The sequence below is a fragment of the Thunnus thynnus genome, chromosome 17, assembly GCF_963924715.1.
Source record: "Thunnus thynnus chromosome 17, fThuThy2.1, whole genome shotgun sequence".
NCBI lineage: Eukaryota > Metazoa > Chordata > Actinopteri > Scombriformes > Scombridae > Thunnus > Thunnus thynnus.
The window spans coordinates 26,751,356-26,776,967 of NC_089533.1; the positions used below are offsets into that span (position 1 = coordinate 26,751,356).

General features: G+C 39.8%; 1 protein-coding gene across 1 annotated transcript; it reads left to right on the forward strand.

The window, feature by feature from the left end:
- The first annotated feature begins 3,738 nt into the window (after positions 1–3,738).
- LOC137168576 (NLR family CARD domain-containing protein 3-like) lies at positions 3,739–24,597 on the forward strand. Its single transcript, XM_067571228.1, has 13 exons — positions 3,739–4,016; positions 6,065–6,222; positions 6,336–6,452; positions 6,545–6,661; positions 6,755–6,871; positions 7,325–7,406; positions 8,759–8,987; positions 9,196–10,999; positions 11,083–11,256; positions 12,100–12,273; positions 15,412–15,585; positions 15,686–15,726; positions 20,891–24,597. Exons 2-13 carry the CDS (start codon positions 6,134–6,136, stop codon positions 21,460–21,462), a joined length of 3,690 nt encoding a protein of 1,229 aa, XP_067427329.1. The 5' UTR covers positions 3,739–4,016; positions 6,065–6,133; the 3' UTR covers positions 21,463–24,597.
- Positions 24,598–25,612: the final 1,015 nt, after the last annotated feature.

Consider the following 25,612-nt stretch of genomic DNA (forward strand, 5'->3'; position numbering starts at 1 on the left):
CAAGCATCTAGTTTTATAACCGACTATTTTGATGAGAAGAGTTTGAACTGTCCCTTAACTTCAAGCCTGTGAATCGGTTTTGTTTTTAGTTTCACATTAATTTTAGGGTGTAGATCATTACAATTTGTATCACTGTATGTTTTATTCAACTGATCAACTACTAGTTGAGGGAGGACCTGTGCGCATACTGTACATGCACAATATCCCAGTTATGACTCTTATCCTGGTTTTGATCTTATTCAGAATATGGTGTTTGCATGAAACAAACAGTAAGTAGCCTTGTCTGGTTATTCATGTCTCTGGTTTTTATACACAGGTGTGAACAAATAAGCTGCATGGATCACAAAATAAGCAACAGCCATCAGTTTTAATTAATGATGTGACAGCCAGTGTCCATCCTCCAGTAGTCTTCTCATATAGAGTCAGACTGCAGAATCCTCTTGAAATCAGGTGTATATTGCCGTGCGACCATTGGGTTTATTAAACAATGAAATGCACACATGTGGGACGTGTCAGACTTTTAAAAGTTGACTGAATGTCTGAAACTGGTAACTAGAAGAGTGCACCCAGGTGAGTGCAGATCTCTGCCAGGTGTGTACAGTCAAGATGGCAGTGAAGACAACAAAAACTGGGATTTATTTATCTTGTATCGTGCCTAACTTTAGTGGATCATAACATATCGGTTATGGAATTAATCTGCAGATGCTGCAGTTCAAGATGAGACCAAACTTTTGTTTTTGAGCCATGACAAAGGCCGAAATCTGGCCTGCGACAGGTTAGGTAAGCCTTGCTGTCAGTCTAGCCCATTGCTGGGAATGTGTTTTGCTATGTCCTAATGCATATTGTAAAATGGCGAGGACTGCTGAAAAGACAAATGTCTAAGCCTTACAATAGGCACATTATTTGACTATTGTATTTGCCCATTTATTTTAATTCACAACACAACATGCTTTCAAGATACCTAAATTTGGCCCCAATGGATCAAATGTGGCAATATGGCATGATTGGTTGTCCCTAACGGAAACAAGATTCCAAACTGAAGCAGTTGTTGATCACTTGCAGTGCCTACCGGCCGGTTAAAGAGGGTAAGAATTCAGCAATGGTGGTATAAAAAAGGTTTTTCAACAATTGTGAATCACCAACAGCAACCACGAGATGTCCTTGAGCATACAGTCATAAATGTGCACAAAAAATATTAGGCTGATAGGTCCAGTAGTATGATGAGATTAGCTGTGGACAGATACACACACAGACACACACACACGACCAAATGCATGATCCCCTCCAAGCCTACACCTGGTGGAGATAACAAATAAAAATGTCTCCTTCTTCCTCCAGCTGGTGGCGTCCTAGATGACCATGGCTTGCCCATGCCTAAAAACATCCCTTAGCAGTATCAGCAGTGTCATACACTGGATTTATTTATCACTGTATTTACAGAAGATCATAGTGATACAAAAACAATAAATATTTATATATAAACAAATATAAAATGTGATAACATCAGATTTAATGTACTGACAATTCCTAAATATAAGGGACTATAGACCCTGCACTCAAAAACTAGGTTTAAGGTTCTTGAGTTACTGGAAATGTTCCCGTGGGCTAAACTGGCTATAGGTCAACCAGAAGCTGGATTTGTCAAGGACTCAGGTTAGGCTCTGTGGGACACCGATGCATATAGACAGTCCATCAGCAGCTGATAATGAGTGACTGTATGGGTCAATACAGACAAAGGTCTTTAAGAGGCTTAGAATAGTTAGGTGCAACCACACTTGATTTAAACTCATTACAACAAAGAATGATTCTTGCTATTTCTATATATAAAGTGCAACATTCTTTGCTTGCAAACCAAAATGGAAACTTTGCCACACAAAGCAGGAGGTCATGCTAACACTGCTTAGGTTTGATGAGAGGGGTTTCTCTCAGTGGTTCTTCCTTCAGTCCACCAGATGGCACAGTAGCAAATAAAATGTTTACATATTCACTATGTGCATGTGTGATTTCCTGTGGTTCTAACTGGCACTTGTATTACAGTAAACTCGTTGTAAACCACACATTTAGATAAATAAGACGCTCTGATTTTACAATAAAGCAGACATGAGAGAGGGGACATACAGGAAGGGGTGGAAGTCATCTTTGGAGAGAGACAGAGGCTGTCTATGCTGTTAAATTAAACTCACTTCAAATTTGCTTAATTTGCATAAGTGTTTGAATACACATTATACAATATTACAATATTGCCACTCTATACTGTGATGCAGTAGAGTCAATCTGATCATGTGACACTGGCACATATAACAGTGTATCAATGTCACATGTTTAAATGTTTTCATGAGACAGTGTAAAGAAAAAAAAATAGAAAATGGAAAATGACTGAAAACAAAAGAGTAGAATATATTAGAGTTTGGAATGTGCCATATATGTATATTTACAGTATTTACAGTAGATATATTGTGTTAATATTAGTGATTTGAATAATGCAAAACTGGTTTAACAGCTATAAACGTATATTATTTTCATTTCAAAGTATGACAACCAGCTCTACAAAGTCATAGAGTCGATAAAAAGAGTTTGATTCATTTCAGGATGAAATGTGGGCAGGAAATGTTGTTTTTCTCTCACTACCCCCCAACCTATCTTCTTTTCTTTTTTCTCAGCACATTATAACCACAAATTACACAGCAAAGTTTGAATTGTGTCGCAGTGGCCGGATGTCACCACGCTAAGAGTTCACTGACTGTAGATTACTTTAAGTTTGAGTCTTCTAATGCATATAAAGTTTCTTTTTGCAACACCAAACCACAACTTCCTTCTTATACACTCTTCAAACTTTCTTAACTTTGGAAATATCTTTAGAAGCTGTCAACAAGTTCAGATAATAATACAGAATGAGGCCCAGAGAATATCTCTACAGGTTCAGATGAATTTGATGCATCACACATTGTTCTTACAATAAGTTGAAATCTTTATTGCTAATGTAAGAAAAAATATGGTGAGGAGTATTATAGTATGTATGGAAGCAAATAATAGCCATAAATCTAGAAAATGATTAGCAACTTAATACCTATTGTAAAATTTAACAATACTGAAAATGGAAAAACAACTGTATTTATAACATTAAAATATTTAACTTTCAAATCCATTCATCTGAATTCATATGGTTGGAATTAACCTCTTTGACATTTTAAAGACTTGATTTTAAGTATTTAAATGAAAAAAATGAAAACAACATTATTGACACAAATAAAAAAACAAATTAAAAAAAATTCAGATTCAAAAGTCCCATATTCAAAACATTCAAGTTTCTCAAATTGAGTTAGTTAAATTCTGATCTTAAAATTGAAATCAAATCAAATGCAAACTTGAACTAACAAGGAATCAATCAGTCTAAATGGAAGCAAAGAGAGGCCACAATAATTTGAATCTATAAGCAATTGAATATCACATTGTGAAATGGGACCACTACTGATTGACTACCTTTACCCAGCTACTGCACTGGATTGAAGGTCAGAAATCTCCAGTTTCTTAGTTTGTCATTATCATGACTGACAAGTTTTTGAAATTTCTCAACTTCCATAACGTGAGAGGCAAAGACAAGGCCAGTCTTAAAAAAAAATCACATGACATATATGGTTTGCTGGAAGGCAAATGGTAGACTCTGACGTCAGCTGGAGGAAGACTCTGTGGTCTGATGATCAGTGTCAAAAAGCCACATTCAGTCTACTTTGATCCAATGTTGTAAGACAATGAAACATGTAAACTTCTAAGGGGGGTTAATACCGTTTTTAGGCACTGTATTCAGGGTGTGATATGTCTGTTTATTGCGTAAAGTTGTAAAATGCATTTTCCCAATTTTGTCTTGTTTTAACTTTGTGTGGCCTGTTTTGCTAATATGGAAATGAAACCGGTATCACTGCACTTCTCTTATGGCTTGTTCAGGAAGTTAGGGTGCTGGGGTTTTTATTGTCAAGCCTCCGCAGAGTTGAAGAAAGAAACTCAAAGAAACTAACAAAGTAAGTCTCATGTGAAATCTTATATATTTACTTCTATATTTCAATATATGTTGTATTTTTTTATTTGACTTTGCTTCTTTTTAAAGGAAATTATTTTCTTTGCTTACTGTTAATAATTAATGAAGTGCTAGTTGCCTGTGTTTTGCTATGGATGATGATTTTATTTATCTCTGTAAAGCTATCTCTGTTGCTGTAACTGTGATTGAAAAAAATTGGTCTTGGCTTGAAAAATTAGTGGACTATGTGGCTGTTTAGGTTGAGGTTTAGGTTATTATTAATGTTAATTTGGTTTAGGTTGTCACTGTGCTGCCATTCTCACTCTGTAATGTAATTTAAAAGCGATTCAAATCCCTTCACCTCTATGCAGTTCACCTTTCAGAGTTAAGTTCACTGTAGTTGACACAGTTGACAGTGAAGTTGTGTGAAGAGTATGTCAGGAGCCTCAAGCCAAATATACAAACACACTCAACAATAAGCAGTGTCTGCACTCTTTCACTCTTACCACAACAGATTTGTAAGTGGCCATAAAGCCTGAATGAAGACAGTCAGGGCTGAAAACAACAACAAAAAACAATTTAATTCTAAGAGAGGAGAACCAAAAAATATTTTGTTTTCTGAGAGAAAACAATGAAAAATGAAAAATAGGATTCTTTAAAATAATTTATAAAATGTGAATGTATTGACTCATGAATGTCATTGAATGAATCAGTAGCTTTTAGCTTCAAAGCTCCTCTCTGAAAGCACCATTGTTATACAGTATGGCACTTCCTGGTTAAAAAAAACAACCATGATACATGAGCTCAGTTGCAGATTGCTGGTTTCTGATAAACCATGCTTAAAGGTTCTTTAACAGTTCCAACAAGCAATTCAATTCAATTCAATTCAATTCAATTCAATTCAATTCAATTCAATTCAATTCAATTCAATGCAATTCAATTCAATTCAATTCAATTTTATTTCTATAGTGCCAAATCACAGCAAAAGTCATCTCAGGGCACTTTTCACATGGAGCAGGTCTAGACCACACTCTTTAATTTACAGAGAGAGAGACCCAACAATTCCCCCATGAGCAAGCACTTGGTGACAGCAGTAAGGAAAAACTCCCCTTTAATGAGAAGAAACCTCAAGCAGAACCAGGCTCTAGGTAGGCAGACTGAACATTGTTAGATTCTGACAGTCAGAAGCACCTTAACCTCACAGTGTTATGAAAAGTTACAGATGTGGCGACTAAAGAGAGTTTAAATGCTTGTTTTAAAAAACAAAAGAAATACACAGCCAGTAACTATGAATTTTCATAAATTCAACTAAACTGAAGAAAAAGACTTGAATCAGAAAGTTATTTGTAACTTCCACATTTATCCTGAATAATAATTTTAAGAATCAATCTATAATTCTATGCAACTCTATTCTGTGCAAACCAGTTACCAGCTGCTGTTAACTGGAGTCAGGAATGAATCAGTTATGGTTAAGGTTATGGTCTGTTTCCAGGAAAATCACTGGACTCAATGCATTTTCTTTATAATGATGCTGAATCAATGTTTGCATGATGACATCAGGAGACGTACTACATCATACTGCCACCAGGGGATTATTATTATTATTATATATTATAATACATGCAACCTATTACCTTTTCAGAAGCTGAAATGCTCAACTAACCTCGGTTTGGATACTGTCTGAATTTATCTAGTTTTATACATCTCAGCCATAGTTCAGCCAGACTAGCTGGAAAATAACCTAAAGACATTTCTAGATATAAAGCCTTCACTTTTTGTTGCCCAGCCCACCTTCCCCTCCTTAACCATAAGACCAATATCACAAAGAAAGGTTGTGATATTGTAATCAGTATATAGAGTGCCGCTTGAAAGTTTGTGAACCCTTTAGAATTTTCTCTATTTCTACATAAATATGACCTAAAACGTGATCACACATTCTAATAACCCATGTACATTCTTTTTTAAAGAGTTATGCAGAAAGAGTGTTGACAGAGTGTCATTTCACTGTACTGTAATGAGTAATGTATGCTGTGTTTTTCATTTTACTGACAGGAATGATTACTACAACCTTGTTGCAATGAAGTGGGCGAGTGTGTTGTTGTAAAAAGTGTTTGCTCTACGATGGATCTGTGTGCGGAAAGAAGGGATGAGATCCCATCGTTTCAATTATCTCTGTCTGAGGAACATGATAGCCACACTAAAGTTGAGATGTGAGATGAGAATTTTTTAACTTTTTACCCCTGCCCCCCATCTCAAAGCAGAGAATTCTATACTTCTAACACCTCATCATTGCTCAGAGTAACAAAGTCTGTCTCTGTTAAAGCTCATTCCAGCAGGAGAAACCAGACTCCCCTAGACCCAGCTGTGTGTCAATTAAGGACAACCACTCCATTGCTGAACCCTTAGCCTTTGGAGATAGAGATCTCTCTACAGAGCAGAGGTGAAGATGTATTAAATGCATGATTAAAAAACCTTCATAGAAACACAATCAAAAAAAATTAAATGATGATTCTTTCTGTATTTCTGGTTCAGTCTCCTTCAGCAGGAGAAGCAAGACTCCCCTGAACCTAGCTGTGTGTCAATGAAGGACAACCACTCCATTGCGGAACCCTTAACCTTTGGAGATAGAGATCTCTCTACAGAACAGAGGTGAAGATGTACTAAATATATGACTAAAAAAACCTTCATAGAAACACAATCAAAAAAAATTAAATGATGATTCTTTCTGTATTTCTGGTTCAGTCTCCTTCAGCAGGAGAAACAAGACTCCCCTGAACCTAGCTGTGTGTCAATGAAGTACAACCACTCCATTGCTGAACCCTTAACCTTTGGAGATAGAGATCTCTCTACAGAACAGAGGTGAAGATGTACTAAATATATGACTAAAAAAACCTTCATAGAAACACAATCAAAAAAAATTAAATGATGATTCTTTCTGTATTTCTGGTTCAGTCTCCTTCAGCAGGAGCAACCAGACTCCTCTGTACCCTGCTGTGTGTCTATTAAAAGTACTCACTCTATAAAGCCACCTCTTTCCTTCAATCATCGGCACCTCTCTACTGGACAAAGGCGATACTTACAGTAGTTTTTTTCCCTTTTACACAGCATCAAATTCAACTCTTGTCAGTCTCTCCATTGATGTTCACCTCATTTACAGTATGTGTGTGTGCCACATTTGAGGACAAATACTGGACTTTAATCTGGTTGTTTGGAAAAGCTTGTCAGTTTGATTTTATGCCAAGTGCACTCAGCTTAATAATAAGTGTGTACTGATATTTGTGGATCAATATCTATGTCATGTTTTCTCCACAGAGGCCACCAAGTGGGGCCAGAGGTTGCCACTGATCAATCTGACAAGGAGCATGATGAAGCAGATCTGGCCTCCATATTTATGGTGTGTAAATCGTCCAAATTATTGATAAACAATAATTTATAATTTCATAATTTCCTCCATGCTACACTCTACATAAATGAGTTTTCATTTCATGAAAAACAGGCTTTATCACTTCTCTGCTCTGAGGATGCCAACTGTAAGTCAAATCCCTTGCAAACTCAGAACACTCTGGGGTAGCAATCAAGAACAAAACAATGCTCTGTCAAATTCGTAATTGACTTGGGTTTTTATGTGCAGATTCTGGTACCACATGGTTTTAATGCACAGTCCTATAGCACATGACACTGCTGTGTTACACCCATGAGAACCAATTGAGGGCACTGCCACCCTTGCTAATTTCTCAGGTTTTAAGTGACTACCAGATGCCATGCCTGAGGCTTTTCTGTTTGGGTCCTGAATGGGACAGGCTGGTGAACTGGGGTTGATCCCCATTAATGATGCAGACTATTCAAGGTCTATGGGATTAGTACACCATCAATTTTTATTAAGAAAAATGGACATACTATAAGAAGTGGGGTGAGGAGGAGTAGCATTGTAGAGTGGTCCTGTCCTTTTCAATAAGTTCAGTGTTGTCTTTCATTTAGTTGCACAGGGGCCTGTCATGTTCTACCATTAGGTGTGGCAGCTTCAGTAGCTTTATTGATTGGAAAAGTGGTTCAAGACATGCACAGAAGCAACTAGGTCTTTATCCCAACCCCTCTTTAAATGTTTCTTGTTACACGATATCTCTGTGTGGCACAGCAGACCTTGGTAGGTATTCTGAGCTGCTGTGCAACTTCCTTTTTTCAATATGCTGAAGGTAAATAGTCTGGTTTGGTGGATTATCAATCTGACCGGGACACATTATTATTAAGATGTCTTGATGTGTTGTATTGGTGGTTCAGGGGATGTCAGGCTTCACCACCCTCAGCTTATATTATTAGATGGTGAAATCTGTGTGCAATAGAAATCTACACATTGCAACTATAGTTCAAATGTAGTGCTCTGCAGTGGTCAAACCTACAAAGCCCACTGGAGGGCTTCCTTGTGCTTACAGAACTATAGTTTGGTTAAAGGAGAACTCTACTGATTTTACATATCAGTATGTTGGGGTGTTGGGGAGTACTACTGCATATGTGAAAAAAGTTGTACAAAGCCTTTCATGGCCCCAGAGGGAGCTGCACAAACTGATAAATTGCCTTAAGGGATGTCACTTGAGTCAGTGTTGGTTGGCGTTGACAACTAGTAGTTTGAAAATGATGTGGTTGCGAGGGATTGTGCATTCAATGCACAGAACTACCTCTGTCACAGGCCTTAACTTCTCTATGTCCCATTAATTCCACCTGAATTTTTCATTTTGCTTATTATTCCAGGTGTTAGAGGAGAACATCATCACTTTTGTGAAGGCTGAGCTGAAGAAATTCCAGAGAATTCTCAGTCCAGACTACACAAAATCTTTAGAGGGGCAGAAAAAGAATGAGGATGTGGTGAATGGTGCAGAGGAAGAACAGAGGAAAAGCAGCAAAGAGGCCCTTCTGAAGATCACATTGCACATTTTGAGGGGAATGAAGCAGGGAGAACTGGCTGACTGCCTGCAGAGCAGTAAGTTACAAGTATAGTTCTGAATGGTGGAGCACAGTGGTTTGCATTAGAAGTAAAGAAAAAAAGTCATAACTATTGCCCCAGCACTCAGTTGCATTTACATCTACATATGCCCACCTCAGGTCAGATGAGTTATAGCATGCTGCATTAATTCACCCTAAAATTACTATATTGCTCATGTATTTTTATTTTTTGTATTTCTGTGTAGGAACTGCTGAAGTGTGCCAAAATAAGCTCAAAAGTAATCTAAAAAAGAGGTTCCAATGTTTGTTCGAAGGAACTGCTAAAGCAGGAAACCCCACACCTCTGAATGAGATTTACACAGAACTATACATCACAGAGGGAGGAAGTGGAGATGTCAATGATGAACATGAGATCAGACAAATTGAAACAGCATCCAGGACATCATCAAGACCAGAAACTATAATCAAATGTGAAGATATCTTCCAACCCTTACCCGGTAGAGATCATCAACCAATCAGAACGGTGATGACAAAGGGAGTGGCTGGCATTGGGAAAACAGTCTTAACACATAAGTTCACTCTGGACTGGGCTGAAGACAAAGCCAACCACAACATACAGTTCACATTTCCATTCAGTTTCAGAGAGCTGAATCTGCTGAGCGGAAAAAAGTACAGCTTGGTGGAACTTCTTCATGTCTTTTTTACCAACACTAAAGATGCAGAAATCTGCAGCTTTGACAAGTTCAAGGTTGTGTTTATTTTTGACGGTCTGGATGAGTGTCGACTTCCTCTGGACTTCCACAACAATGAGATCCTGACTGATGTTACAGAGTCCACCTCAGTGGATGTGCTGCTGACAAACCTCATCACTGGGAAACTTCTTCCTTCTGCTCACCTCTGGATAACTACACGACCTGCAGCAGCCAATCAGATCCCTCCTGAGTGTGTTGACATGGTGACAGAAGTGAGAGGGTTCACAGATGCCCAAAAGAAAGAGTACTTCAGGAAGAGATTCACTGAGGAGGAACAGGCCAGCAGAATCATCTCTCACATCAAGGCATCACAAAGCCTCCATATCATGTGCCACATGCCGGTCTTCTGCTGGATCACCGCTTCAGTTCTGGAGGATATAATGGGATCACAAACCATTAAAGGGTTGCCAAAGACCCTGACTGAGATGTACATCCACTTCCTGGTGGTTCAGTCCAAAGTAGGGAATGTCAAGTATCGAGGAGGAGCAGGGACAGATCCACTGTGGAACACAGAGACCTGCAAGATCATCATGTCTCTGGGAAAACTGGCGTTTGAACAGCTTCAGAAAGGCAACTTGATCTTCTATGAATCAGATCTTCTAGATTGCGGCATTGATATCAGAGCAGCCTCAGTGTACTCAGGAGTGTTCACACAGATCTTTAAAGAGGAGTGTGGGTTGAACCAGGGCAAGGTGTTCTGTTTTGTCCATTTGACCTTTCAGGAGTTTCTGGCTGCTCTTTATGTTGTTCTGACTTTCGTCAACACTGGTATCGATCTACTGTCAGAACCAGAGTCAACATCCTGCTGGTCTTCACTGTTAAGGGACAAATCTAAAGTAAATCCCCTCTTCCAAAGTGCTGTGGACAAGGCCTTACAGAGTCCAAATGGACACCTGGATTTATTTCTCCGCTTCCTCCTGGGTCTCTCACTGAAGACCAATCAAACCCTTTTACAAGGCCTGCTAAAACCACCAGGAGGCAGCCCAGAGAACTATCAGGAAACAGTCAAATACATCAAGAAGAAGATCAGGAAAAATCCCTCTCCAGAAAGATGCATCAACCTCTTTCACTGTCTGAATGAGCTGAATGATCATTCTCTAGTGGAGGAGATCCAACAGTACTTGAGTTCAGGAAGTCTCTGCACAGACAAACTATCTCTTGCTCAGTGGTCAGCTCTGGCCTTCATCCTACTGTCATCAGAAAATGACCTGAATGTGTTTGACTTGAGGAAGTACTCTGCTTCAGAGGAAGGTCTCCTGAGGCTGCTGCCAGTGGTCAAAGCCTCAAGAATATCTCGGTAGGTACACTGATAAAAGGGCAGACTTACTATATTAAGTATAGTTTTTACTTGTGATAAAGTATACGTATTTTTAATTTTAGGCTGAGTGACTGCAAGCTGTCAGAGAGAAGCTGTAAAGCTCTGGCCTCTGTTCTTATGTCTAAGTCAACTCGTCTGAGAGAGCTGGACCTCAGTAACAATGACCTGCAAGATTGTGGAGTAAAGCTGCTCTCTTTTGGACTGAGGAGTCCACAGTGTAGACTGGAAACTCTAAGGTTAGTAGAAATGAATAAATTCAATGCCTTTTCACAGTTGTGTTTGATGCAGCCCAGTATAACTAGGAATTACATTCATATTGGACAATTCTGCAGGTCACAGTTTACAACCAGTGCCAACGTTCAGTATTAATGCAGAAAGTAGTGGGATAGTAAGGGAGTGGATTTCATAGTGGTGGACTTTGGACTGCATTTGTATTTATGGATTGAATTTATGCAACACTTTAATCCAAAGTGCTTTACAATTTGCCTCATATGCACACTCACACACCATTAACAGCAAGCTACCATGCAAAGCAATGGCTTAAATATCTGGACCATTTGGGGTTCATTCAAGAGGGACAGTTCACAAATGGTGAAGTAGTTATCTGGATAACAGACAACAATATGTAAAATTTGCTGGTTATAAATCTGAATGTATAAAGGTTAAATGTGAAGTCTTCCAAGGGTTGGTATTCGGCCCTAAATTTTTGATTTTTATATATTAACAATATTTGGGAAGTATCAAAAATATTGCAGTTTGTTTTGTTTGCTGTAGTAAATAGATAGAAAGAAAATAATTTGTAATAATAATTAAGTGTTGACATGGAATGTTAAAAAAACATCACTGAACAAAATGTTTTTTGCAGAACTGCCCAATTCTTGTTAGTTAACTTGACCTCATGAACACAATTCATTTTAGAGAAAATTTATTTGTTTCCAGTAGTTCAAGCCTCCAGTAAATATTTGAAAATGCATATGTAACTGGACAAATTAATTAAAACAAATATTGCTTCTACAAAAGAAATGAAAGAAGCATTGTGTACTTCCCATTTCTGGTTTCTATTTTTCATGCCTCTTCAGGTTATGTGGCTGTAACTTGTCAGAGACAAGCTGTGAAGCTCTGGCCTCAGTTCTCAGCTCCCAGTCCTCTAGTCTGAGAGAGCTGGATCTAAGTGACAACGACCTGCAGGACTCAGGAGTGAAGCTGCTCTCTACAGGACTAGAGAGTCCTCACTGTAGACTGGAAAATCTCAGGTTACATTTCTTTCTAGAATTTCTGTTAACTTGACACGCAAGAAAACCATTTCAGTTAAAAGTGTTGTGATTTCAAAACACTTATATTCCTCTATCTTAATCAAAATGGCCGTGAAGCTTGATAGTTCAGAGATGGCTGTTCATGCTTTGATAAATTCATTTTGGGTGTAACATATTTGAAAGCAACGCAACACTATTGCAACATAAGGGAATAACAATATATTTTTTCATTCATTTCATAGTATGTAATGTAATGTAATGACAGGTGTATGTAGTATGTAGTTAGCTTTCCAGTACTTAGCCTCAAATCAGTTGAAAGATGGCTCTGAAATTGTAGGTTGTTTTCACCCATTAAACATGTACATTACATCAGAATGTTTTCAATATTACCTCTTACTAGTGCACTGCCTGTTCAAAACATGCCTATTGTCATTCCTATTTTCTGTGCCTTCGGTTCAGATATGAGTGGGTATGTGTGTTCCAAAGATTTGCGCTGTCTGTAGTGGTGCTTCACAATTGGTCTCTGAGCATATGAGTCAAACTGGTTTTGAACTGCCCATTGAAGTATTTCTGTCATTTTACATTTTAAGTACAGTCATTGTGTATTGGGCGCTGAGTGATTCCAAAATGTGGGTGACCTATGCTCAACAATGTACCTGAACGCCTCCTGTGTAGTCACTTGCTGCTGATCTGCTAAATGTGCTGCTAAACATGATGCTAACACTACGCTACACTAGACACTAGGTAAGACTGTCCATTCTTGATTAATAGCTCTGTTTTTGCTATCTACTTTTCTCTTTTTTGAGCACTTTTCTCTGACTTGTGTCATGCCTCATCTTTGGTCTCTCCCTGACATGCTGGAGTCAGTCAGCAGAGCCCTGAAGCTCCACCCTGCCCCTGTACAGAGCGGAGCAGCTTGCTGATTGCTGGTTTATTCAAAGTTTATTAATATTAAACATATTGCATGTCCAAATTGCACCAATTTCGACACTACACTCCCTTGGGTACCCAGCCATACACCCACCAGGTGTGGAGTCGATTGGATTAACGGTTCTCAAGATATGTGAGGAACATACATGCAGACAGGTGACAAATGAAAGGAAAAACCAACGTAAAGTGTCTTAGTAAGGTGTTGAATTCTGTCCATCAATCCATCCATTTTCCGCAGCTTATCCGAGATCAGGTTGTGATGGTGGCAGAATGAGTAAGGTAACCCAGACATCTCTATCTCCAGCAACATTGCATTGTGGGTCTGCCCTGGGGTCTCTATACCAGTTGGACGTGCCCGGAACACCTCCAAAGGGATGCATCCAAGAGGCATCCTAACCAGATGCCCAAACCATCTTCAACCAGCTGGCTTCTTTCAACGCAAAGGAGCAGTGGCTCTACAGCAAGCTCCCTTTGGACATCTGAGCTCCTCATGCTATCTCTAAAGCTGAGACCAGACACCCTCTGGAGGAAACTCATTTCAGCTGGTTGTAGCCACGATCTTACTCTTTCTGTCACTACCCAAATCTCGTGACCATAGGTGAGGGTTGGAACATAGACCGACTGGTAAATTGAGAGTTTTGCCTTCTAGCTCAGCTTCTTCTTCACCACAACGGTCTGGTACAGCACCTGCATAACTGCAGATGCTGCACTGATCCGCCCATCGACCTTGCATTCCATCTACCCTTACTCATGAATAAGACCCCAAGACACTTGAACTCCTTCACTTGGGGCAGCAACTCACTTCCAACCAAGAGGGAGCAGTCCACAGTTTTCTAGCAGAGAACCCTGGTCTCTATCTGTGGTATATCTGTGGTATCTCTATCTGTGGTGTGGTATTTCCACTAGAGCTATAGGAGGTCATACTACAAATTTAGCTCTTATATTTTTACTTCTCATTTTCCTAAATTTATATTACCTATCTATCTATATACTATCTATATAGCTATCTCTCTACATGTATATCTATATATACTGCATATATACAGTATATACATGCATAGCATAGCACTACTGCAACACAAGAAGGATATATTGAAGTGATTGGGCCATATATTATGTAAGATATATATTATATATTATGGATGATATATTATAGTCAACCAGAACTGGTTCTTACAACATGTCGTCCTACCACGTCGGAAATCAAATGTGTTTAGGCGTTCAGAATAGCTACACTCAAAGCCGAGTGAAAAGCTGACTGTCAGAAAGAGGGAGGGATACGGGGGGTGGTGATATTGTTTAAATATGGGGACAATGGTGCATATTTTGAAACTGTCTCTCCTGGAAGACATTCATAGTGTTGCATTTAGTTCCTTTCTCTCTCTCTGCACAGCTGGCCAATCACTGTGTGAAGTGGATGTGAATGTTAGCCCTTTATTTCGTCCACATTAACTGTGTTTACATTCTTTTACTTTTTGATGTAGAGCACTACTGGAAAGGTCTAGCCTTGTTTCATTACTGAATATAAGACTATTCTGTGCAATCACTGTATTTAAGTTCTTTCATTCACTGTGTTAGAGAGCAGGGTTCATAGTGAGCATGTTTGCGGCTCAGATGGCTTGGCTTTGGTCTCCACATGGTTTCTGTGTAGCTGTCACCCCATCATGTAGGCTAGTTCCATTATTGAGGAGGTGCACATCAGCTACTATGTACTGTGCTATGGTGTATGCCGGCTACATGTGTAAACTCTGTAGCTATACGTCATAACCCCTTAACACTGATCTATACTGTAAATCCACCTTTAGGTCACATTTTACATCTACCCCTACTAGTGATGAAGTAATTAGAAATAGCAACATTGTCACTGAATTTTTCATTCAATTATGCATTGATTTTGTTTTCTGGTGTGTCATGAACATTATGGCCTCAAGGGACTGCTAGCATGGTACTGGTCTTGTTAATAATTTCCTTTATTTACTTAAGCAAGAAATATCAGAAAGGATGTATAAAATTCTGTGACAAATTAAGAAGAGAATTGAAAATACAAATCTGATTACTAAGTCAATTGTTTGTGTTGGAGCAAATTTGGTGTGTTAAGGTAGGCCTACTGTATTGTCACAACTAATTGAAGATATAGACTACTGGTTAGAAAATCTGTCATGCAATACATACATGTACATGAATGTAATACATACTGTATATGTATAGGTTGGCAGGCTGTCAGGTCTCAGAGGAAGGTTGTGCTTCTCTGGACTCAGCTCTGAACTCCAATCCCTTCCATCTGAGAGAGCTGGACCTGAGCTACAATTATCCAGGATATTTCGGAGTGATGCTGCTCTCTGCTAGACTTGATGATCCACAGTGGAGACTGGACACGCTCTGGTAGGTCATGTTGTGTACACTGTACAGTTACAGCTTATTCAGTGTGTGGTTTGTCTATTTGTATTTTGCCTCATTATTTCTTGTGTCACTTCTGCCACAGTGTTGACCATGGTGGAAAGCATCGCTTGAAACCCTTCATGTGTAAGTTGAGCTTTTCTGATGCATCCCAAAAGTCATTATCAATGCCTCTATGAAGATAATTATTACAGATAATAATTAGAAAGCCTAAAGTTATACAAGAGCCTAGCCCCAAGTAATAAAGGTTTATATCAAATGGACCATGCCTACTAGAATTAGGTAACCAATTATGCAAATACAGTAACAAATTTGATGAAGTTGGATGACATTTGCTGAGAAGTGATATTTAAAAAACTAAAATCAAAATCCGGGAAAATCTGTTTTTCCTCTATTCCCCACAGTGAAAGGGTAGATTTGGGGTTTCACTAGAATGTGTCCCTCTGCTGCAGCTCAGCAAGTCAATTAAATCCAGGGGGAAGGGAAAAAAACACAAGAATTTTGTACGAAATAGACTGTGCCTTTGTAAGATGCAGACTAGATTTAGATAACTCAGAGTGCTGAAGCCTCATATTAGCTTCAGCCAAACTTTGAAATGCAGTAGCTTCAAGACCAGTATGGAGAGTAGGAACTGTTGTAGCTATATCCATGTACATGTTGGCACATCAGTGTTGTATTAAGACAGACTAAAAAAAACTCAAACCTATACTTTAAAGGATATGGCTGGCAATTTTCTATATTTTTCTTATTTTCGACAAATCCAACAATGAATGGAACAAGTATTGTGTGTGTATCCAAAGCCTGATATCTCTTATTCCTCTGTGCTGTAGACCTCTGTTGTTATGCTACTATTAAAAACACATTAATGAGCCACATTATTGCACTGGGTGACATGTTCCTTCATTACACAGAGTATGTGCACTGTAGTTTGTTCAGGAACAACCTTACAGACTAATAATAGTAATCACAATTTAGTCTCTGGAGAGTTGTTCGGTGTAAGGCAGAAGCTACTTCACATGCACAGTTCACTTACAAAGACCACGCCATTTGAACGGTATAAAAAGTAGATTTATTTGGATAGTCGAGAGGGTTCAGGATTGGATGAGGATAGTGTATGGTGGGCTGGATGGGGGTCGAAGAGATGGATGAAGGGGGTTGATTGCTGGGGGATGAATGGGAGCTGAAGGTTGGTTTGGGTCATGTACAGTGGGATGATGGGGTCGAGGAGAGGGTTGATGACATGGGGATGACCGGGGATCAAATGGAATCACAAAGAGGCTGGAGCGTCGAGGAACCTGGGGGTCGAGACTCAGGGTGGGGGACATGTCTTGATGAGCTTTCTGCTTTGTCATCCCCCAAAGTTAACTTCTTTGGACTAAGTGAGAATGGGCTCTTTGAATGTCGCTGAGGTAGGTATGGAATCTTGGGAAGACTAGTGGTTGAGAATTTTATTTATTTAATTTTAACAGGTGGTACAGAACAGGAGGAAATGAAGTGGGTCCAGTAGAGGGAGCACCATGGCTCAGTGCGACTGTGGCTGAGGTAACAGCAGGACCAGTAGTGGCTATGGGAAGAGAGAGAAGAAAAGACCTGTGGGGGCAGGTGGAGCCGAAAGCGCTGAGGTAGCTGCAGCTGAAGGAAGGGAAGAGGAAAGGATGCTGGGATGAGGGGATGTATATGCAGGAGTTGATTGTGCAATAAAAAACGGAGGGGGTTAGAAAGGAGGGAGCTCTGTGGCTTCCTTATGTATCAACTAATGATGAGGAAAACCAGGCTCCCTGAGGCAATGAATCGATATGAAGCGATTGCAATGAAAATTGTTGGCGAAGCAGTTGATACAGTCAGTCAATGTCACTGAAAATGAGGGCATGCCCTCAATGATACCTCAAGATGTAAATAAAGGTTGAATAAATGAAAAGAAGCAGGCAAGTCGAGGGAGCAATAGTAGCTGTGGCAGGAGGAAGCGAAAAGGGGTGCTGTAAACAAATAATATCGACGGAGGAGAGCCAGGATGATTCATAAAGGACGGATCGAGGGAAGGATGAAGGGATGAGGGATGAGGGTTGAGGGTCGAAGGGATACAGAGATGAGGGTGGAGGGGTGAGGGATGAAGGGATGAGGGTCGAGGGGATGAGGGTCGAGGGTGGGGGATGAAGGGATGAGGGTCAAAGGGTGACGGATGAAGGGATGAGGGTCAAGGGATGAAGGGATGAAGGTCGAGGGTCGAGGGATGAAGGGATGAAGGTTGAGGGGCGAAGGATGAAGGGATGAAGGGTTGAAGGTTGAAGGGATGAAAGGATGAGGGTCGAGGGGTGAGGGATGAAGGGATACATGTGAAGTGGTAAGATGTGCGGCTCATAGACGCAGAGATTAAACAAAAACACGAGGCAATTAAGACATAGGGAGCAGGCACGTGGGGAAATACAACCTGGCCCTAGCTAGGGCTGAAGCAGTCTGTTGCCGCATCGTAGTGGCAGCAGGATGGAATCATCGGTGTGCCAGTGCAGGGGGCGCTAAGTAGGGAACCCACAAGCAAGTGGTCGGCTGGAGCAATGGTGGAACTGGAGGCTGTGCAGAACTGGAAAGCCTGGCTTTGTAGGCTGCAGAGGGGCGGAGTGGCGGAGGCCAGAGTGAAAGTGCTCGCAGGCACAGTGTTAACGATGGCTGGAGCGAGGGGATCGGTGACGGGGGGTGCTGAAGACACAAAAAATATTTGGGTTTTTGAGTGGGTCCATCAGAGGGTGCACCGTGGCTCGGTGCGACTGTTGCTGTGGTAATGGCAGGACTGGAAGTGGCTGAAGGAAGAAACATAAAAGAAGAAGCTGCTGGAGCGGGTGGAGCCGAAAGCATAGAGGTAGCTGCAGCTGAAGGAAGGGAAGAGGAAAGGGATGTATGTGCGGGGGTTGATTGTGCAGCCTGCGGACCATAGACTGGAATATGGACGTAGTTACCGTGACGTCACCCATTGGTTTCTCAAGAGCGGTTTTGAATCTCAAAGTGAGCTGCTCCGGCCGTCGCCATCTTGGCAGTATGTGACTCTGCCTCACTCCCAACCAATCAAAAATGGGCAAAGAGGCGGGCCGAATGGCTGAAACAAGCTACCTAGCGGTTGGCGAACCTGTCACTCAAAGCAGCCATGTCCTTCATTATGCATAACTTTACGGCTTAACAAAATTTAAACGGGTGAGTTATAAAAAAAATTCACCCCCATACAGATGTCATGAAAGGGGAAATTAGCTATAGAGACCAAAACCATTTTTTGTACCAGGCTGTAAACATGTTTATTTCTGCTGTAAAGTTGGGCATTTTAACATGGGGGTCTATGGGGATTGACTCGCTTTTGGAGCCAGCCTCAAGTGGCCATTCAAGGAACTGCAGTTTTTGGCACTTCGTGTTGGCTTCATTTTTTAACCCCGGAGGTTGCCGCTTGCTGCGGACACGGGGATGAGAGAAAAGACAAAAAACACGAGACAGATCAGACAGGGAGGGAGCAGGCACACGGAAAAATACAATCTGGCCCTGCGAGAGGGCTGAACCAGTTGGCTGCGTCGTGACGTCATCGACATGGGCGGGGAACCCGGAAATGAGTGGCCGTCCAGAGCGGTGGTGGAGGTGGAGGCAGAGAGGAGCAGGAAGAACCTGGCTTTGTTGTTGGTTCGGCGAAACAGGATTTGTATCTGGAGTTCTTCAGCCGGGGCTGAAGAAGTCTGGGCTCTGTTACAGTAGGCAGCGTTGTGACGTCATCGGTGTGCAGCGGCCCGGCGGTGGACAATGAACCGGAAGAGCGGGAGGATTTGAGCTGCTAACAAGAGAGTTGATGGAAGTAGAGTCTGCATAGAGTTGGAAAGTTTGTCTTAATCATCTTTTCGTCGGACGACCGTCTCCTTGAGAGCTCGCCGGAGGTGAGCAAACATCCGGTTGAAGATGTTAATCGCTTGGAAAAGAACCGTGTCCGAGTGGGCGTGGATGCGTGTGGAGCGTCTGGATCCCAGCTGATCAGAAGTGCGGCGTCTGGAGGAGAAAGGTTCCATGTGGATGTGGTGGTGAAGGAGATATTTCGTTGGCACTGCTAGGTACATGGATCATGGAGCACGGGCGGGCATTGCTTTTGCAATGCAAGCGTGTCGTAGGTCGTGTGAGAACTGAGACGAACGGGAGAGAAAGGGGTTAGACACGCTTATATAGGTATGCACGGATGATTGAATTAGTGAGGCACAGGTGATTGAATTTAGTGAGAGAGAGAGGGCCGTGGTCTTGTTCCTGAACCTTTGTTATAATAATAACTCCATTCCATTCATATTCATTTATATTTTTCCATGTCTCTTCAATGTGTGTGAAGTTAGCATTAGATAATGACATTCTCTGTACCTGGTTATGGAAGTGCTTGGATCACATGATGATATACTCAACAGAAATTCCACTTTTTCCCTTTGGATCTTGTGTTATCCTGTCAATGGTTGGAACCCTAAATTTACATCAGTGCTTATGACCAAGACCAAGGTAACATTAGTGTGGGCTGTTGCCGTTAGTCTCTCCCTCTCAGCACCTCCATGTTGTATTTTCTCTTCTGAATACTCTGGCTCATACTCATTGTATTGATCAGACTCTGACCCAGACATTGTCAGTTTCTCAAAGAACCTTAGCACAAAGTCAAGAGGTTGTAATATTTAAAATAAAAACCTAGTGAAGCTGTAAACAGAACCACATTCCTGTGCATGTGCAGTGGCGTCTGCCTCACTCAGAACTTCTCTCCTCAGACTAAAAATATGATCGCTGTTATTAGTCTTTGGAGCTTTTTCTAAACAAACTACCCAACTGCCCACACTGTAGGAACATGTCACCCAGTGTGGCTCACTGTTGTGTTTTTAATAGTTTTTGGACAACAATAGAGGTCTATAGCATAGAAGAATAAGATATGTCAGGCTTTGGATACACACACAATTTTAAGTAGGGATCAATTCATTATTGGTTTAGCTCTGCACATGAGATTTGTTGACAATAAGAAAAATATAGAAAATTGCCAGTTATATCCTTTAATGAGCTATAAATCTGAACATTATAAAAGGCCATATGGCACTGTTCACTCTGGATAAGCACCAAAAGCTAATCATGGCTCAACGTCCCACCAGATTTTAATAAAAATCAAGTAGTGCATTTGTGAGATTTTCAACTAACAAATTGCAATAATCACAACCCCTTTGGCAGAGCTGACTATCTTCTAATTAATCAACAAATTATTCAGAACATGTCAAATTAAATTCTGCACCTGTTGTGTCTTATTCCCCATCAGTTGCCTGTGAACTCACTCTGGACCCAAACACAGCACACAGTCAGCTCTCTCTGTCAGAGGACAACAGAAAGGTGACAGAGGTGACAGAGGTGCAACCTTACCTTGATCATCCAGACAGATTTCACCACTGGAAGCAGGTTCTGTGTAGAGAAGGTCTGAGCAGCAGCTGTTACTGGGAGGTGAAGTGGAAAGGATGGGTGAATATAGGAGTGACAAACAGAGGAATCAAAAGGAAAGGAGAGTTTGATGAATGTTGTCTTGGTGAGAACAACAAGTCCTGGGGTCTCTTCTGTTCTGCTCATGGTTACTCTGCCTGTCACAATAAGAGAACAGTAAACATACGGGCTGTCACCTCCTCATCTGACTCTGGCAGAGTAGCAGTGTATCTGGACTGGTCTGTTGGCACTCTGTCCTTCTACAAAGTCTCCTCTGACACACTGATCCACCTCCACACCTTCTACTGCGCATTCACTGAACCCCTCTATCCTGCGTTCCGATTTAAGTTAAACTCTGCATGTGAGTCCTCGGTGTCTCTGTGTCAGTTTGAGGAGGGAGAATCATCTCCAGTGTAAAGAAAGACCCACACTGTTGCTTGGTGACAGCTGCTGAAACAGCAGCACTTAATATACAGTAGGGACATACACACAGAAACACATACACTGTGGATAAGCAGTCCCAGCCATGGCCTGAATTAGAATGAGTTTCTGTTACATAGCCAAATATTAGGCTACAGGACTGCAGAAAATTTTAAAGTACCTATGTTCCACCTAATGTGCCCACAACCTGAGAGCCTTACCCTGCGTGTTGCAACTTTGATGTGAGGATGTTTTTGTTTGTCCCTCATGAATATGTTCTGTTTCCCTGACCTGGGGAGAAAAGATTTGACTCATCCGTAGCGGCAATGTCACCCATGTGAAGGTAGCTGTAGGCTGAAAGGCCTCTTCTGCTATTGACAATACTTTGACAATACTTTGTCAATAGCAGAATGATGTTAAAGTTCCTAAATTGCTACACAGTTCAAAACAACAGATCAAACCATTTAACCCCTTTGGGATTGCCTCAGTGTGGCACAGCTCAACATCTCCACCTTTGCTCTCCTGGCATTTCCCAGGTGTGTCGCATCAGTGGTCAATTCCAAGTCAGATCCATCCGCCAGGAGACCTTTCTCACAAGAAAAACGACAGCCTTAGTTGTTTCCTCAAATACCTAAAATAACCTATGTTAACTTCAGTGTTGGGCAGTAATGCATTACATACAATAATGTGATAACTTTCCTCAGTACCAAGTATTGTGAAAGTTTACAATTTGAAATCTCTGGCGTTCAGTTGACAGACTGTCCAATATGTGTTACCACTAAAAGAGGTAAACTCCAAAGTTGTCTTATTTACATATTATATCATCTTAGCTGACTTACTAACATTGACCACTGGTAACGCTATGTTCAGGAATCAGCTGGGTTAGTGCAGAGTTGGAAAGTTTGAGAATAATGCAGATTCACTGAGAGGGAGGCATTTTGTAAGTGCTGCCATGCATAGTCTTCCAAACTGTGGGCTGGCTGCTTGTTAAACTACAATGTCTCGTTTTCTATTTCTAAAAGCATTTACTTTGACACTTGAAAAAAAACTTGACCATTGTTCTTTTACCTTAACCTAGTATTTTTAGTCACATAGGTCATTTTCTTTTTTGTCTATGTGATATCAGCTCTGACCCTCTGATCTATTCCTAAACATCACATAACCATATCAACACAGTTAATATATAATGTACATAATAAGTCAGAGTTCAAAAAAATGATATAGTTTGGTTGTCTGGTATAGTCATAAATAAAATAAGATTTAGATAGACTTAACTACACTTCTTAACTACATTAGAGCAAAGTCTGGACTGAGCTCCTGTACAGATGTTAACAGGCAGTACATTCATATAAACACAAAAATATATTGAAATGGGGAATATGTTGTCTTTATATGGTTTCACCAATTAGTTAAGCTCTATTTACTTTGTGTGAATGTAACTCAATTTTACTGTAATCCCAAAAAAATATATAATCAAGCAAACCAAGTAATAGTTGTGTTGTTTTGTGGATATAATTATTATGATATTGTTTTCTATAATTAAAATTAAAATGTACATAGTTTAATTCTTTTCTCTTCACATCAAATTTTCTTCATTATATTTTCCCTAAAATTAAACTGTATATCATTAATGTACAGATATATATAAAAATATATATAAAATATATAAATATATAAAAATGATGCAGCATTATTTGATGCAAGGTTTCAAGAAAACACATATTATTCTTCATTTTAAAAGACAAGAATACTAAACATAGTTTAATTTTTAATTTTACCTACTATTTACATGAGATGAATTTTGTCATGGGATTCCATTCTTGTTGATTTTGGGAGTTAAAATCATTAAATTTAGGAATTTTTTATACTGCTGGATTATAGTTAGATATCCATTCTTTCACACTTCTTGTTGGTACTTAAAAAACATTTCAAATTGTTGTGCTGTAGAATTGTCTAGTTTGGGAAAAGTAAGACTATGAAGTGTGGAAAGAGCCAAACTAAGGATTACTTGAAGAAGGATAAGCCAGACCTGCAAGAGACGATGTCATGTTCACGCCCATATATATCCCCTATTCTGTTACTCTCCACCGCCTGTGCTACTATCGTCGGAGCCACTCCAAGTTATACAAGTGGTAGCCTAATAAACCAACAATTTTTATAAAAATACTGTCAAGGGTAAAGGACGGTACATAAATGATGCCAGACATCCACGGGTGCCTCTAAGGGCTTTGATCTTTTCATGGAAATAACTTCATGATATTTTAGTTACATTAAACTTCATTCAGTTCCACGCATTTCTGCTCTGTGTCATATCATTAAAAACATTCTTCTGATCGAATGCAGACATGACTTTGACTCATCAACTTCCCAGACTGTCATGGTACAGATAGCCTATTAAAGGTATCAGACTTTCACCTGCTGATGTTCTGACTCAGTTTTCTCTCAATGTGATATTTCTTTAAAATATGTTAAAAACATGCATTTACATTGCCTATATATGAGAGTTGAATGATAAAACCTTTGTCAACACTTTCTTTTGATGCTTTCCTATAATATTCCGGATAGTTTCCCACAGTTTTTTGTTTAATATCTGTAAATGACCCTCATATAAAGTCTGTTTATCAAATTAACTGTCAGTTAAGTTGATGACATATCACAGATTACACAGGTGACTTATGTTGCACACCCTGTTTCTAACTTTGATGTTGCATGACAGTCTCTTGCGATATGTTATCTGTGGCACTATCCACACCTCATATTTGAAATTGATTTTCCTATGCAAAGCAAAGTGAGAGCTTTAATTTTCTGATTTCTGAGTGATGTTTTTCATCTTGTAGAACTTCTTGTAAAAACTTAATTCTGGAATGTTGACTTTAATATATAATGAATTCAAAGTAAACCAGTATATATTGGGTGGCGGAGGCTCTGTAGTGTTTATCAAAGTACATATAATGTGTAATTTTGCCTTTGAGCACTAGAGAGCATAATTTTATCAAACAATATCAAATGTTTTAAAAGGGAGCTTGAACAGATTTTTATATGGAGTGAGGGCCCCCTCTTGTGGTTTGAATTGACCACAGCAACTCTGTGCAGATGAGGTGATTTATTATTACATTAAACTGTTGATGAAGATTCTCTGATCTGTATGAATCCTTTTGCAGTGCTGATAGCTGTGATACTTGGCATAGATATAGGTCTATAATGTAACTGCAAGAACAAATCATTAATTATTAAAATCACACATATATTTTAGTTCATCAAACAATTTATTTACAAAAAACAATCTATAAAACACACCCCAAATTCTGCAGCATTAAGATAGCAATCTGAGATGAGCACAGCAACAGTGGGAGCTGTTCAGCATGGGAGAAGAACAGATTTAGAACATGTTACATCAGTTTTACCCAGAATCAAAACTGAAAGCGGTATCACTAGAAGTCAGTGCAGTCATGTGCAGTTTCTCTATTGATTTGCTGTTGAGAATAATCCCAGATGCTGTAAAAGAGATCAGACATTTATCTATAAAACAAGCTTTTAAACTCAACTTTCTGTAAGTCAAAATACAAATTGATTTTCTCACATCTCCACATAAATCAAAGCTGTGTCTCATCAGTCCTCAGATCCAAAACTCAGACATAAAACACCACAGTGAAAGGAATGCATGAATGTGTTTTGACTAAGTTAACTTTCACAGAAAAACTAGACTACAGTGTTTGAATGAACAGTTTAGTAGAAACTGTTAAAGGTGAGATTTCCGTGTGGAGTGATGCCCCCCTCTACTGGTTTTTACTGTCAACAATGTGTGCAGGTAGGCTGCATTTTATTCCAGGCATGTATTCAAGTTTAGAGGGTGTTTACATATATAGATACTACTGCTGAGATGTTGATTTCAGCCAAATTACATAGATACAAGTCATTTGTCGTAAAACACTAATTGATATAAAGATCAACTGCTCCCCCAGCTGGACTAATAAAGCTCCTCCTAAGCCTATACTAAGAGTTTTCCTAAGTACGAGTTAAACTGCATTTTTTGCAAGATGTTCAAGGCCCTTCAAGACCTGAAAACTTACACGCTTTGGTATCCCAGCTAACATGTCAGAGTGTCAGGATGTTACGTACCTATTTTTATAGGTAAGAAAGAGAAATA

Coding starts and splice junctions, on each gene's coding strand:
- LOC137168576 (XM_067571228.1), top strand. CDS start 6,134: ATGGATCTGTGTGCGGAAAGAAGGGATGAGATCCCATCGTTTCAATTA. Junction 6,662..6,754: donor GATCTCTCTACAGAACAGAG/GTGAAGATGTAC, acceptor TTTCTGGTTCAG/TCTCCTTCAGCAGGAGAAAC. Junction 6,872..7,324: donor GATCTCTCTACAGAACAGAG/GTGAAGATGTAC, acceptor TTTTCTCCACAG/AGGCCACCAAGTGGGGCCAG.